Here is a 15,481-nt window from a genome sequence, read left to right on the forward strand (position 1 = left end):
ATGGGAAAATACCCAGAGATCTCACTGCAAAGATGATGGTTTAAAATGGATCTCATTATTCAGCTGAGGACAAAGAGAAGGCTTAGATTCACAATCAATATATATAATTATCCTTCTGCTCATAGGAACAAGAGAATCCTTTCCTGAAGGATCAATTAGGATGGGGGAGAAGAAACAGAGCATAAAAAAAGCTTTTGTTTTATCTCCCAATGTTGTTTAGGATTCCACCTATCATTTTCTAACTTTAATGGGAGCAATTAAATCTGCATGTTATGATGAAATCTAACATTGTTTTTAAGAGATAGGCATATACATCTTGTAGCTCCAGGTACACAAAGGCCAAGTGTAGTTCCTGACCCAGAAAAAAATGTACACCGCTCTGCTAAGCCATAAGCTACTGCTTATGAACTACAGTGGCTGTACATACACTATGTGAACCTGCTTCATGTGTTTATTCATGATAAGAGCTAGAAAGTCACTTATCATAAGTGATTAAGTGATTATCTGTCATTTGGTGTATTCACTTAACACATTCACCAGGATTTATTGCTTGGCATAAATTAATCCAAAACCCCCATCTGGTTCCTTCCTGATAATGGCTTGTTTAAAGTTTTGCATATAGTCTGCCAGAGACTTCCACTCACTGGAAGAATGAAGAGAAACAAAGAAGCCATGGTTTCTTTTAGGTTTGTTAGCAATAATGCAGTAGTAGCCAGAAAAAGTCAATACTGTAGTTAATCAATGAGCTACACCAAATAGTGGGGATGAACTTTCAGCCAGCTGTAAACCATGGTAAATGAAATTAAATGAAGTGAGATGAGGCCTGTAACCAAGGATCAGTAGGTGGGAAGACTGATTGTAGGATTCCTACAATGCTGGACCAAAGGACGCTTGAATGCTAAAGAACATTAATTTTTTTTAAAATGAACCTCTGAATATCATAGTCCCCTCCATGTATAATTACTTGAAACAATGTTCATGCAGCCCAAGACAGCCAGGAAAAGGAAAGTGGAGAAATTCATTTCTATTGTCAATACATGATTATCGCAGCAAGACTTCTCTATGCACAATTTTGGAAAACCCAGACACTACCAACAATACAAGAATGGTTGTTAAAACTGATGGAAATGGCAGAAAATGATAAACTGACTTGCTTATTAAAAGAAAACTCAAATAATTATTACCTTAAAGAATGGAAACCATCGATGGACTATTTGCAAAATGCAGGTGGGGCGAAGCTTACATGGGGATTTGAAGATTAGATTATAAATGCAATGGGATATGTTTTGACAAAGAATTATTCCTACTTAATGCATTAAAAACTAGCACTTATGATACTCTTATTATTCCTAAGACCAGAGATAGATTGGAAATTATCTATTTTTCATATCTTTTTCTTTTACTTTATCTCACTTTTTCTTTTCCTTTTCTTTATAATTCATATTTTCAATTTTCTTTTTCATTTCTAACTTTTAACTTTGTAATTTTAAAATTCCAATAAAATTTCTATTGTCAATCTGAATTTCTTGAAGTCTGTATTTGAGGAAACCCTGCTTGGTCTACATTGTAGGAACTAGCGTCCACTTTGTAAGTCACAACATTGTTCTTTTTGCCTTAACAGATCTGGCTGGAAATTGTTACAACAATTCAGCTTTAACATGAATTTTAAAGTAGGGATGCAAAAAGACCACAGAACTCTAATCTAGAACAGTCTGATCTATTCTTGGCCAAACTGCAGACTGTCCAGCCTGGTTGTGTTTGCATATGAAGCATTATTACCTAAAAAAATAGCTTTATTCACTACCTAGCCCCAAATAAACACAAAAAGCTATATTTTTGTTTGCTTCTAAGCAGATTCTGACAAAATTGGCAGGTAACATAAAATGGAATGGAGCTTGCCAAATTTAATCAAAATCAGTTCAGGGCTTTTAAAGCAATGGTCCTTTAAAATCTGGATTAGAAAAGGCTGTAGAAGAAAACAGAATAAAATGTTCTTATTAAGTGGAGCACTAAGTTAAATGAGATATATCAGGCCAAAAAAACTGCTTAATGCAGCAAGCTAAAATCACTAACAGCCAGCCTAAGATAGGAAGAATTGCTAGCAAGAGTTTGCCGACCAAAAACAAGAACCCTTTGGCCAAAATCCTATTAAAAGCAATCTTGTCTAATCTTTAAAATACTGGGAATTGGGCTGGCTGATTATTAGATGGACTCCCATTTGAAGGGCCATGCGTCAGTCACTGAAATCTAATCACTGCTACTTTTGGTTCAAAACAGATGCTGGCTGCAGAGAATGGTGAGGTGATGAAATGGTAGATAGACCACAAGGAATGTAAAAAGGGCTATAATTTTTAATTGCTTCAACCGTATGCTGATGGCTGGCAATCACAGCTTCTAATGGAGGACTCCATAGATATCTAATCCCTGCAGGGAATTCTGGGATAATTCTGGATTACACTGCAGGCTTCTCTAAGCACCACAGGATTTTAGGATTTAAGTGACTGTGAAGTAAATAGTTACAGTATTGACATGAAAAGGACAATCAGTGCTAGGCATGGCAGAATAAATTAAAAGGGCTGCAGTACCTTGCAGAATAATACAAAACCCTTGAAGGAGATCATTCCCCTTTACTGTATTCCTTAATATCCAAGAAAAGCATTTTCCTTCATAGCACTATCATTGTGCCTTGAAGCAGCAGAGCTCTAAGTGGGATCAGAAATTTGTGGAGATCTAGATCCAAATAAAAGTCAAACTAGGATAATGCCACTTCATACCAGATATCCTCAAATTGCTCTTCTTTGCCTCTGGTGTTAGGGACTGCATGAATCCACTGTATCTCTCTAGTACCTGAATTGGGACCAACAGGATGAAGCAATACTCAACAGGATGGATTCTGCCAAGGAACTGGATAAGGGAAAAATTGTCCAGCTGATCATTGTCTGCTGTATCATTTGATGATTCTGGGACACTCAACAGCTAACAACACAAGCTTATATCATGTTATATGGCTTTCATAATCTCTTGAACTATGAGAATATATGGAAACAAAAAGAAATCAGTGGTACATTTTCTGTGTGCATGTGTAAAAGGGCTATAATTTTCAGTTGCTTCAACAATTTTCCTAGTTTATAATCAACTGGGAAAGACTAGTTCTTTTCAAGCAAAAAGCTGAGAATTCAGCAAACCTGCATTTGCTTAACATTATCTGTTTTGTTTAGGAATGAAACTCTTCAGTGATCGTGCATAATCCTCATTTTCCTGTCTGCTTCAATCCATCCTGGTTTATATTCTGTGATTCTATACACCACCATAGATAAATGACATGTAACCATTTAAGTGGATTTGTTGTTGTTCAGTCGTTAAGTCGTGTCCGACTCTTCATGACCCCATGAACCATATCGCGCCAGGCCTTTCTGTCCTTCACTGCCTCCCTGAGTTTGCTCAGTTTCATGCTCATTGCTTCAGTGATGGTATCTAACCATCTCATCCTCTGCCGTCCTCTTCTCCTTTTGCCTTCAATCTTTCCCAGCATCAGGGTCTTTTCCAAGGAGTCCTCTCTTTGCATTAGGTGACCAAAGTATCTGAGCTTGAGCTTCATTATCAATCCTTCCAATGAGCAATCAGGGTTGATTTCCTTTAAGATTGACTGGTTTGACCTCCTAGCAGTCCAAGCACCACAGTTCAAAGGCATCAATTCTTCAGCGCTCAGCCTTCTTTATGGTCTAGCTCTCACAGCCATATATTACTACTGGAAAAACCATAGCTTTGACTATGCGGATCTTTGTCGGCAAGGTGACGTCTCTGCTTTTTAATATGCTATCTAGGCTTGCCATAGCTTTCCTCCCAAGGAGCAAGCGTCTTTTAATTTCATGGCTGCAGTCTCCGTCTGCGGTGATCTTGGAGCCCAAACAAATGAAGTCTGTTACTGCTTCCATTTCTACCCCTTCTATTTGCCAGGAACTGATGGGTCCAGATGCCATGATCTTAGTTTTTTTAATGTTGAGTTTCAAGCCAGCTTTTGCACTCTCCTCTTTCACCCTCATCAAGAAGCCCTTTAGTTCTTCTTCACTTTCTGCCATGAGGGTGGTATCATCTGCATATCTGAGGTTGTTGATGTTTCTCCCTGCAATCTTAATTTCGGCGTGTGATTCTTCCAGCCTGGCATTTCTCATGATGTACTCTGCATATAGGTTAAATAAGCAGGGTGACAGTATACAGCCTTGTTGTACTCCTTTCCCTATTTTGAACCAATTGGTTGTTCCATGACAGGTTCTAACTGTTGCTTCCTGGCCCACATACAGATTTCTCAGGAGACAGGTAAGGTGGTCTGGTACTCCCATCTCTTTAAGAATTTGCCACAGTTTGTTGTGATCCACACAATCAAAGGCCTTTGCATAGTCAATGAAGCAGAAGTAGATATTTTTCTGGAACTCTCGTGCTTTCTCCATGATCCAGCGAATGTTGGCGATTTGATCTCTAGTTCCTCTGCCTCTTTGAAACCCAGCTTGTACATCCGGTAATTCTCGGTTCATGTACTGCTGAAGCCTAGCTTGTAGGATTTTGAGCATAACCTTGCTAGCATGTGAAATGAGTGCAATTGTCCAATAGTTTGAGCATTCTTACTTATTTATTATTTATTATCATTATTATTATTATTATTTAAGTGGATATGGGGCAGTTAATGTTAAAAACTAACTCTAATATGGATCAGCAAAATAACCATGGCTTATTGTACCAGTTGCAAGAATGTATTATTTTAAAAAAAATAAAATACGCAAAACAATGAGCAATTAAAAAAAAACAAGCAAAATTTTATTTAATAAAGTAACTTCAAAGTAAATTGAATTTTAAAAAATTAAGCCTGACCCATTTGTACTTGCATTGGTAAGAACATGAGTAAAGCAGAGTGACTCCTCTGGAGATCATTCATACATTTCACCATACAGTGGTACCTCGGGATACGAACTTAATCCGTTCCGTGACTCTGGGCGTATCCCGAGTTGGTCGTAACCCGACGCAAATTTCCCCATAGGGTTCAATGTAAATCCAGTTAATCCGTTCCGCCCTCCGAATCTGGTCGCACCCCGAAGCAAATTTTCCCATAAGGTTCAATGTAATTACTGTTAATCCGTTCTGGCATCTGCAGACCACGCGTCAGGGGCAGGAAAACGGCCGGGCGCGGCGCGGCAAAGACCGGGCGCAGCGCGAAAACGGCCGGGTGCGGCGGGAAAACGGCCGGGCGCGGCGCAGCGGGAAAACGGCCAGGCGCTGCGCGGCGGGAAAACGGCCGGGCGCTGTGTGGCGGAAAAATGGCCATGGACCATATGTCAGGGGTGGAAAAATGACCATACCCTGAGGCGGAGTTCGCACATCGAGGTAAATTTTTGCGGCTGGAGCTGGTCGTAACCCGAAAAGTTTGTTAGTAGAGGCGTTCGTATCCCGAGGTACCACTGTATTTGGAAAGATAGCAGAAAAGGTCTTGGCTCTCTCCAGAAGTCCTCTGGCAACTCCTGGAATTCCCAGGTAGCTTAACTTTCATTATGTTGCAATCTCAATGTAGCTGGAGTCAGATTGAGAAAAGGTTATGCAACTACTCAAATGCTGAGCCTTTGGCTACAACACGTTTGATTCTGTGTCAGACTGGTGAGCAGCACAGGATTTATTGCCAGTGATCCAGACATCCTGGTGCTACTGAAACAGGAGAGCAAATCTTGGATTACAGGTAGTCCTTGCTTAACGATCCTAACTGGGACCAGAATTTCCATTGCTAAGCGATGCAGTCATCAGGCAAAACATCACGTGACCACAATGCTTAGTGATGGCAGTTTCAGTAGTCCTGCTTGTGGTCATTAGGCCAGGACCTCATACTTCTTCTTCCCTGACTCTGCTTCAACTCCCCTCACCCACCTATCTCCTCCCTCAACTCTTTTTTTAATATAATTTTATTGAAGAAATCTCCCTGCACTGCACCCTGCACTCCCACCACCCCTGCCATCCTGCCCACCACAGCTGCCGCTCTGCCCGCCACCACTGCTGCCACTCTGCACTCCACCCTGCACCTCTGCTGCCCTGCACTCCACCACCCCTGCTGCCCTGCATTCTGCCACCCCAGCCTGCCACCCTGTACCCTCGTGGCCCTGCACTCCGCTGCCTCGGGAAACCCTTGCACAACCAGCAGCTGCCTTGCGAAGGGCTAGGCTGGGCATGCCTCGTCAGCAACAGGAGGAAGACAACAGCGAAGGTCAGCAGGGGTGGCGGAGTACAGGGCGGCTGACAGGGTGGTGGGGATGGCAGGGACATGAAAGGCAGGGTGGGCAAATGGGCAGAGATGGAGGAAGAAAGGCAGGTGGGGAGAGCTGAAGCACACTCTGCGATCATAAATGGGGCAGGCTGCCAAGCACCTGAATTTGGTCATGTGACCACAAGGGTACCGTACTGTCATAACTTTGAACAGTTTGGTCATTAATCGAGGATTACTTATATAAAGGATTTAGTACTTTATTTATGATATACTTTCTGAAATGTTTCAGCACATGCCGTATGCAGCCAACTTTGTCGGGGGCTGGAAGCTAAGCAGGGTGAGGGTTAATTATAGTTTGGAACCCCCACCAGGGTTGTGCCTAATTAGTATTTGGATGGGAGAAAACCAAAAATAGAGATTAGAATGGAAATATAAGAAGGCAATGGCAATGTAAATAGCAGGAGTTATGTTCAATAGACAATAATAAAGAGACATTCTCTGTCTTAAAGAAATTTAGATCAATTCAACATCAGAGATCTGTCCAGATTCTGGAATTAACTGTAAATTGGGCAAAATTTATCCAGATCCCATGATGGAACCATTATACTTTTTATATAACTAAATATATTTATATAACACAGTATCTTCAAGATTAAGTTTTTGTATGCATAACTTGAAAGCCTTCTGAAATGCAGTCTGAGGAATTGTTAGCCACCAAGTATGAGTGGTGGAGAAACTTACCCTAGAAATGCCAACAATCTGCTCATCTGGGAGTAAACTGATGCGCACAAAGCAGGATTCAAAATTTACATCTTCCTTCTCCATAAGATCTTTTCCCTGCAGCAAGGTGATGTGCAAGGTATTAGAATTCACACTGTATTCCATATTAACTTCGACTTGTCCCACTGTGAATTCTTGACCAAAGTTATTTCCAATGGAGGAGACAGAACTTAGAGAGTCAGTGGAGACTGATTTTTTCAATGGCCCATAAGTAGTCAGCTCAAGGTCTTTGTTCATCAGCTCCAAAGAGCCCAACTCATTAATATTTTCAAAGGCATCATCCATTTTCAGGCTTTGCCTGCAGACAGGAGATAGTCTTTCTCCTGCCTTTCGGAAGTTGCTGGTCCCCCTCTGCAAACAATAAGAACAGAAAGCCAGTCAGAGGCCATGATTAACCTGAACTTCAGAATGCTCACTGCTGAATGTAGAACATATGATTTTAATTATTTATAATTATAGGCTGGCAGAAAGAAAACATTCAGAACCAAGTGGACAAGAATATACCATATATCATGAAAATAAGTTTTCACACTGTGAAAAACTGACACTGTCACCCTCTCCTTCCAGAAAACATTCCCTTTGTTAAAAATAGGTACTTTCCAACGCAAAGAGACATTGAAGGAAATTACAACTGAATTAAAAGTCAGGTCTTGCAGATGTTCACTACATAGCTGTGTGTCAGTTCAAGCATCACAACATCATCACAAACAGCAGGGGCAAGAAGTTAGCTCTGCTGTTGATACTGGAGCGCTGCCTATTTTATTGATAATTCTGGTCCCGCGGAAGTATCAAAGGACTCATGGCAATTCTCTTAAGTCTATTATTTTTAAAACTGTATTCACAATCAACAGTTGGACTTGTCTTTTTGGGGAAAGTGTAAATGTGTGCTAAAGCTAGCTTTTCATTCAGCTGTAATTTCTGAGTGCCAAAAAGAACAAATATTTTGACGGCATCTTAAATAACAAAAATATACTAATATTAGCCTTCGTAGGCAAGACACAGTTGCATTTTTTCCCCATCTTCGTCTACATTTTTTCTCTGAATTTTCAGGTCACACACATTTATTTTGTTTTCAGTTCTGAAGCCAGTTTTATTCCTTCCATTTCTTTGTGGTACACATTACCTTTATGGACTGCATTTAATCCTATCAATATTTATGAAGAGATCTATACATTGTTTTGACAAAAATGATTCTAAATTTAAGTTCTAGAGGAGGAAACAAGTGAGAGTCTTCAGAAAATGTATCTATACCAGAAACTGCGTGTATGCAATGTTGTTTAAACTATGTCTGAAACTGCACAGTCTGTACTAATTAAAAGTGCACTATTAGGAAAATGCCGTATTGAGTATCAGATTGGTGCAAATAGCTCAGTTCTGTCTACTTGAAATGGCAGCAGCTCTTCAGAGATTTAGACTGGGTTCTTGCCAGACCTACCCTGAAAATGACAGGAACTGAAATGGAGATCTTCCACATGCAAAACATGCAATTTACTATTAGACTACAACTTTCTACTGCTTGTTAATTTGATTAAAAAATCACTGACATCATCAACTTCCACACAATGCTTTAAAAATCAGATCCCGAAATAAAAATATCTCTCTTGCCTTCACACATGCATAGACAGGTAACCTAGACTGTGCTACATAATGTGAAATTAGAATTATGGCTTTACCTTATTAAACCCTCATCTGTGACGCACTGTATTAACTCAGACTGAGCATCAATAACCCAGCATATGCAGCCTCAAGTTTGCCTTTGTTTGCCAATGATAATAATCCTACTAAAGGCTTCAAAACTGCATCTAATCTCTGCTTCCTTTCTCCCATCAGCCTTCCCTGCCTGCCTGTGGATTGGGTATGAAGATAAAAACATTTGTTATATCCATTTATGAGCCAAATAACTATGGAGAAAAAAGCCAAAATTGTATTTTGGAAGGAAACGTGTAACATTCTCAAAAACCTATTGAAAGAATCTGCCAAACTCAATTCCTAATAAAGTAAATCTCAGTGAACTTGAGAATAAATTCAAATAAGAATTTCTTTATTGAAAAGCAGTCTACAGTTCTAAGTTATTGCCAAGACTAAAAGTCCGCGCACACCAAACCCCTTTTTCTTCCCCTTGCCTTTAGCCCCCTTTTCCCAGTCCATCCCTTTCATGTTCTCAGCTCCTCTTGGGTCTCAGGCTGGTATGAACTTGGTTGTCTCTGGGAACTTAATACCAGTCCACCTGCACCTAATGGTTCTTTCTCCCTCTCCCCCTTTTTTCAAAATGGCAGAAACAAAGCTGATTAACTATTTAATTGATTGCGAGGCTTCTGGCACCTATTCCCAGAGGGCTGTGTAATCTATCACAAATATGTACTCCGAAAGGAAATACAGGACAAATTATTCTCATTGATCAAGTGAATAGGAATATTTAGTATTTAATATTAATATTTAGAGTCTTTCAGATCTTAGTTCTTTGACTGGATTTTGCAAATGGATTCTATTCTCAGCAACAATTTTCATTTTAAGATGGACTCTGAATTGCTGACTTCTTGGCTGAAATGTTTGGCCTAATTTGGGACTTTTTTGCTTCTTTCCCATCCCTTGTTTTTCTATCATCTTAAATGATTAAAAGCTCCAAAGCTTCTCCGGTCTTTTAAGGCATTTTAGTCACTCTAATAAAAAAAATTACTCAACTATGAATTTTTTAGGGGAAAAAAGGCCCATGGAGTAACATAGCTATATTACTTGTTAGCCATTTATAAGAAGATACCCAAGAGAAATCTGACCACGGTCATTGACTTGTTTCACTGAATTCAAACCCACATTCCACAGTGTTGGGTTTGGGGATTTGGAAAGGAGATTGTTAAATGGCCAGAAAAACCAGTTAGAATTTATCAAACTTATTGGTCAAATCTCAGTTCATCATGCTTTTGCTAGGAAGACTGCTAACTACATAGTCAGTCTGCATTCTTTCCTTTTTCTCTCCAATGTGTATATCATAAGATTGGGGAAGGATAGAGAATGAGAATATACTTTAAGACACCTTGGGAGAGCTGATGTCAGTGGATCTGCTAATAGGCATATTTAAATTGTGCCCTCTACTTAAGCTCTTACTGAATTACCTTCATTTCCTTTGATGTTTTCTTTTAAAATATCTTGGAGAATTTCTTTTCTTTGGACTATAAGCTAATACAAAGAGAAGATCTTTTCTCTCATGGGACTTCTGCTGCTTAGAAGCCAACTGGGTCAATGTTGAGGGTTTTTTTAATATAGTTTTCTTGCAAGTTTTAAAAACAAGAGTAAAAATTAATACAAACTAAAATAGAGTAAAAAGGAAAAAAATAAAAAAATAAGAGAAAGCTAAAGTGCAAAAAAAAAGAAAAATAGAAAAAAAAGATATCAAGTAGCTTCTGATCTTCTTTACAGCTGCTTTAAGTACAATTGTAGATTTACCTCTTTCTCTAAAGTTACATCATGACTCTCTTCTTTCTATAATCGATCCTATCTAATTGTCAAAACTGTAGATCATAGGTTCATTTTTTTTCTGTTTTACTCAAAAAGTCCATAAGGGGTTTCCAGGCAGCAATAAATGTAGATATTATATTTTCTGCAATCAAACAGGTCAATTTGGGGTCAATGTTGAGTTTCCTTTAAGGCCTTCACTAATTTAAAAGTGCACTGTATTATTTTGTATTAGAATAGGCTTTTGTGTTTTATTGGATTACTTATACTATTCTGATTCATTTATAACAAGCTTTGAGTCTGTGCTTGACATGGATCTTGTCAAGGTCCAATAAATCAGGGACTGGTGAGTGAGATTTAAAATATAGCATAAAGCTGGCTGTTGAGTCCATTCCTTGCTTAGGTCTTCTCCTTAAAAAACTGTTTCCTGCCCCCTGCCATTCTTTTTATGACAGAATTATTTGGTTTGAGTGGTACAATTAGAGGGAAATGGCTAGGGGGATGGATTTAAGGAGAGCAAAGAGGAAAAAGAAAGTTGAACAATCCATCCCACTCATTATTTAGGTACATTTAAGTTTCCCCAAAGTTTCCCCAAGTGCTATTACCACTACTACTGCAAATTTACCTTTAGAATTTGGTGTAAAAGTATTTTAACCAATTCAGAATTATTATCTCACAATTTTTATATAGGATAACTGAGTATTTTAAGCAAATAAACAAGTAAATCAGCAAACGAAGAGGGCCGTGACTAAAGGGCTAAAATCCTTAGGAGCCTCTTCTGAGTGTATTTTCCATTTAGACAACAGCTGAGTTTTAAAGCCTTTACATTTTCTATGGATTTCTTACATTTATATATTGCTATTCTAGCAATGCATATAGGGCAGTTCACAGGCAAAAATCAAGTATTCATAATGTAACAGCTACAATGTAAAAAAAAAAGTGGGAGGAGAAAGTTAAGGGAGAAAAACAAACCTCAGGAACCACATGAGAGAGATATGGGAGAGGAAGTGCCAAATGGCAGCTGATTTCAGCCTTTGGCAGCAATGCTAGACCCTGTGCCCTCCCTGTGCCATCTTATGCCTAGCTGAAATAATTGCACAATTTTCATTTGTTAAACCTACCCCAGTCTTTTCAAAATATATAGTCTTGTTATCATAATCACCACCATCTCAACTTGGAATATAGAAGACAAAATTAAGAGTGGGATGTTCATTAAATGAAGTATGATGATATGCAAAGATGACAGAGGCAAAGGCAATGGATGGGCTTAACACTGTTGTCACAATTAACTGCTCCTTACCTTTTGTTTGATTTGAGAATACGTGGACCCATACTTTTGTTCTAGGTATCTGTAGTCATAGTTTGGAAATGGAGAAGGTGCAGGATAACCACCCGATTTCCATAACTTCCATAGGTTTACTCCAGCTATTCCCAGGAGAGCAAGAGCACCAGTAATATAGACACCTATTTCCCACCCAGATGGATTTCTTATGACTGGAAGAAAACAAAGTTCTAATTAGAAGAAAGCACCCACCAAAGCCTCTTTCCATCTTGCAGAAATATTTTATAATAGTACAAATATGCCTTTTATGTGATTAATGCTGTGGGAAAAAGGGGGAAATTGATATGCCCCAACTACAAGGAGATTTTTTTTTTTTTTTTTTAGAATTGTTGTAAAGTAGCTTGAATATATGGCAAAGCCCAAGTATGTTTTTATTTTCAAAACTGAATGACAGCAGCATTATGTACGCACATACTGTATTCAGCAAAAATGTAATGGCTTAATAATCTCTATTTAGAACCTCTGAAAGAACTTCTGAAACATATTTGCTTTTTTAATCTTTGAAAATCTTTTTTCAGGTTGAGTATCAATTCTTAAAATTGACCAATTTCTCCTCTTAGTGTTCAGGTTTTTTCCCACAGGATTTTGAAGGAGAATCTTTAAATGTTCTGCCTCCTTATTTGTATGGACATGGACATGAACAGCAATTTTCTTTTCAGCACAAATGTATGGCCAAGATTTCAGCTTCATATTCATGAAATATGTGAACAAATAAACTCTAAAACAGTGATATGCCAAAGGCTAATAGTATAACCATGGTAACATACAATTTCTTTGTATATCTAAGGTTTTTGTTGTTGCCGTTTTCAATTGTTTTTCTATTCTCCCCAACCCCCAACCCTCCCCAAAACCCCAAAATGAGACCTGGAAGCTCTTAAGACTACAACCCAACTGTATGCTTATGGGTGGGTGGGGGGTGGGGGGAAGAAGAGATGGAAGCAGAGAAATAAATGACTAGTAACCATTTGAGAGGTTCTGGAAGAATGACAGGTTTATGGTTTCTTTCAATAATGGGTAATCTAACATGCCCATTTATTCTCCCCATACATCGTTTTACAACAAACATCTTATATGGCACATTCTCTGTGCTTCCTAGTATGTATCACTAAGTTACTCTCACATATACGTTAATAAACTTATCTAGTTTGTCCTTTAGAGCTGAAATGATTAACTAGAAAAACATGGGGCAGATGTTGAAGACCACATACTGTTTAAATGCCCTTATTTATTCTTGGGATAAAATAGGTTCTCCCTCATTTATGGATGCTGAGTTCACAAATGCCTGCTAGACAGAAGGGACATCACTCTTGTCAAGCAAGGGGAAATTCACCTTAATGAACACTTCTAAATAATGTCTGAACCAGTTCATTAAGTATTCAAGATACTCACCATTGAGTTGCTGGTCAGCAATGTCACTATCCATGGTGACTACTGCAAATTATACCAGTTACCTGCAAGAACATACAAAGAGAAGCCAAGGCAAAGAGATTATAGTATTGTGACCATGCAAGATTGTCCACAAAGTACACAAGGCTTGCCTTATATGTAGGGTCACTTAAGACCACTGATCTTTTTTCTGGTTGACCCCATACTTCTTCCACAGTCATTATCACAAAAAAGAAATGTCATTCCACCACAATTTATCACACATTTATGAGACTGTGAAAGCAACCCTTTTAAATTTGAACTTTTTTCCTGGAGAACATAATCCTCTAATGCTACTTACAGCAGTGCAAACAAAAGCCTTTGCGCCTACCTTTAATGTGTGCATCATCCCATGAAGGTGATGGAAAGATGTGAAGGCAAGCAGTAATATTCAATCACATTACCATTTCCTCATCCCATTATGCTACTAGCATAGTGCTATATCAGCTCTATATAGGAGCTTATCTTCATTATTAAAAAGACTCCTTATGTGAAACAACCATTCAGTAGTAGACCAGTACAAGATCCCTCATTATTGTTAGCATAACGCCAAAAAGGGTCTCACTTTTCCAGTTCTAGGATTCTAAACTCCAACACAACCATATAATAAAACACAGGCTTTGGTGTTTAGTCTCCCCCCCACCCGCCGTCTCTGTGTATGTTGCTTTAATGCGTCTATTTCATTCTATTTTATTTAAGATTTATTGGGTTGGATTCAAACTGAACTGTTTACACTTCGGACTCTTAAAATTAATGGGTTAAGTTAGTCATGAGTTACTATAGAATTGATTTATCATCTACTAAACTTCAATGCAATTCAAATCAATGTTACCAAAGCATTATTAGCTTTCAGTCCATCAAAAATAGATGGGGCTTATTGTCAAATAAACATGTATACCATTGCAGCCTTAGTCAATCCAACCCACTATGTTTACAGAAAATTCAGATGATTAAGAGGGCTGCTACCTGGTTTCCAGACAAGTTACTGGTCCTTTAATAGATGTGTGATGGCCAACAATTCAAAGACTGCAACTTTCCCAAATATGAGCTGGGAGAAAATTGATTTTTGTCAACCATGCAGGTATTATAAATCTGTGCCAGAAAAAAAGAAGTGTATGGGGAACCCTACTGGTTAATAGCTAGGCTGATTAATCTGCATCTTGAGAGCATTTTAAAATTCTGCTGTAGACATGACTATTATGGATCAGTTGCTGCTGAGAATTCAGACTACAGAGGTTTCATTTCACGCAGTCAGCCTTATGTTAAACACTTCAAGCTGACTGTAACCAAACAGTGAAAGCCATTGGGGAATGTGGAAAGATTCAATGACAAACTTAAATTCTGTAGTATGATTCCCTATGGGAGGGTTGTAACCCATTTTTTTTTTAAAAAAAGACAAGTTGGCAAATACAGAAAAGCTTTGAGGAAGAGAAAATGTGTGTGTATTATTTTAAGTTTCTAATTTTTAATGCTAATACAAAGTTGCTTTAATTGATGGAGCTCATCACCAGGGTTCCTCCCCTTACACTAATATGGAACAGTTTCCATTGGGAACTATGGCAATCATATTAATTAAATCTTGAAACCTGTATTATAAAACTCTTCTTAGCATCATTTGTGTCCTGAAACAAGTTTAAAATCTCAGTTACTGTCCTGGGGATTTATGTGAGACTTATCTTTCCTATCTTTGGCATTCCATGAATCACTGCTACATGATGTTTTGTGGCAATATTTCATTAAGATTTGATTCTCAAATAGGATTGGAGGTCACTGACTGCTGAAACCTTGCAAGAGCATTTTAAGTAACCTGTCAATGGGGAAGTTCTGTTTTATTTTGCATCCCTGATGTAAAGCTCTTTCTTTGTTTACTGGTGTAGAATCACTACATTATTCCATTTCATATCCAGCTGATGAATTGTTTGATAAGGATTTCCCTGAGATCTTCCTGTTTAGCCAATAATCTTTTCAGTAGTTCCCACTGTTTAACACAAATAATTTCTATGAAGATTTTTTATTACAATGTTAAATGGTCAATTTCATATTCTGAAGCTTGGGAAAAGAATGTCCTAAAATTCCTGAATCTCAATATGCTGTGATGTTTGTGTGTATGTCTGTGTACAGCATACATATACACACAGACATACACTTTCATTCTCTCTCCCTCTTTCTCTCTCCACCCCCCCCCAGCCCCCCTCAAGACTTCTGGCAAAGTAACCACAGTCTAATTAGGTCTATCTTGGAAA

At 38.4% G+C, this 15,481-nt stretch overlaps 1 protein-coding gene across 1 annotated transcript in view; it reads right to left on the bottom strand.

Annotated features, from left to right (window-relative positions):
* Nucleotides 1–15,481, bottom strand: part of SYT12 (synaptotagmin 12) — a 57,339-nt gene that overhangs the window by 28,079 nt on the left and 13,779 nt on the right. The window contains exons 2-4 of the mRNA XM_007430109.3: nucleotides 13,203–13,264; nucleotides 11,772–11,965; nucleotides 6,983–7,372 (exon numbers count right to left, since the gene is read on the bottom strand). Of these exons, the coding sequence (XP_007430171.1) occupies nucleotides 6,983–7,372; nucleotides 11,772–11,965; nucleotides 13,203–13,236 (618 nt within the window). The 5' untranslated portion in view covers nucleotides 13,237–13,264. The remainder of the gene's footprint in view (nucleotides 1–6,982; nucleotides 7,373–11,771; nucleotides 11,966–13,202; nucleotides 13,265–15,481) is intronic.

The sequence above is a fragment of the Python bivittatus genome, unplaced genomic scaffold, assembly GCF_059951505.1.
Source record: "Python bivittatus isolate LINGU-HERP-01145 unplaced genomic scaffold, Pbiv_v1 ctg000480_np1212, whole genome shotgun sequence".
In the NCBI taxonomy this organism is placed as follows: Eukaryota; Metazoa; Chordata; class Lepidosauria; order Squamata; family Pythonidae; genus Python; species Python bivittatus.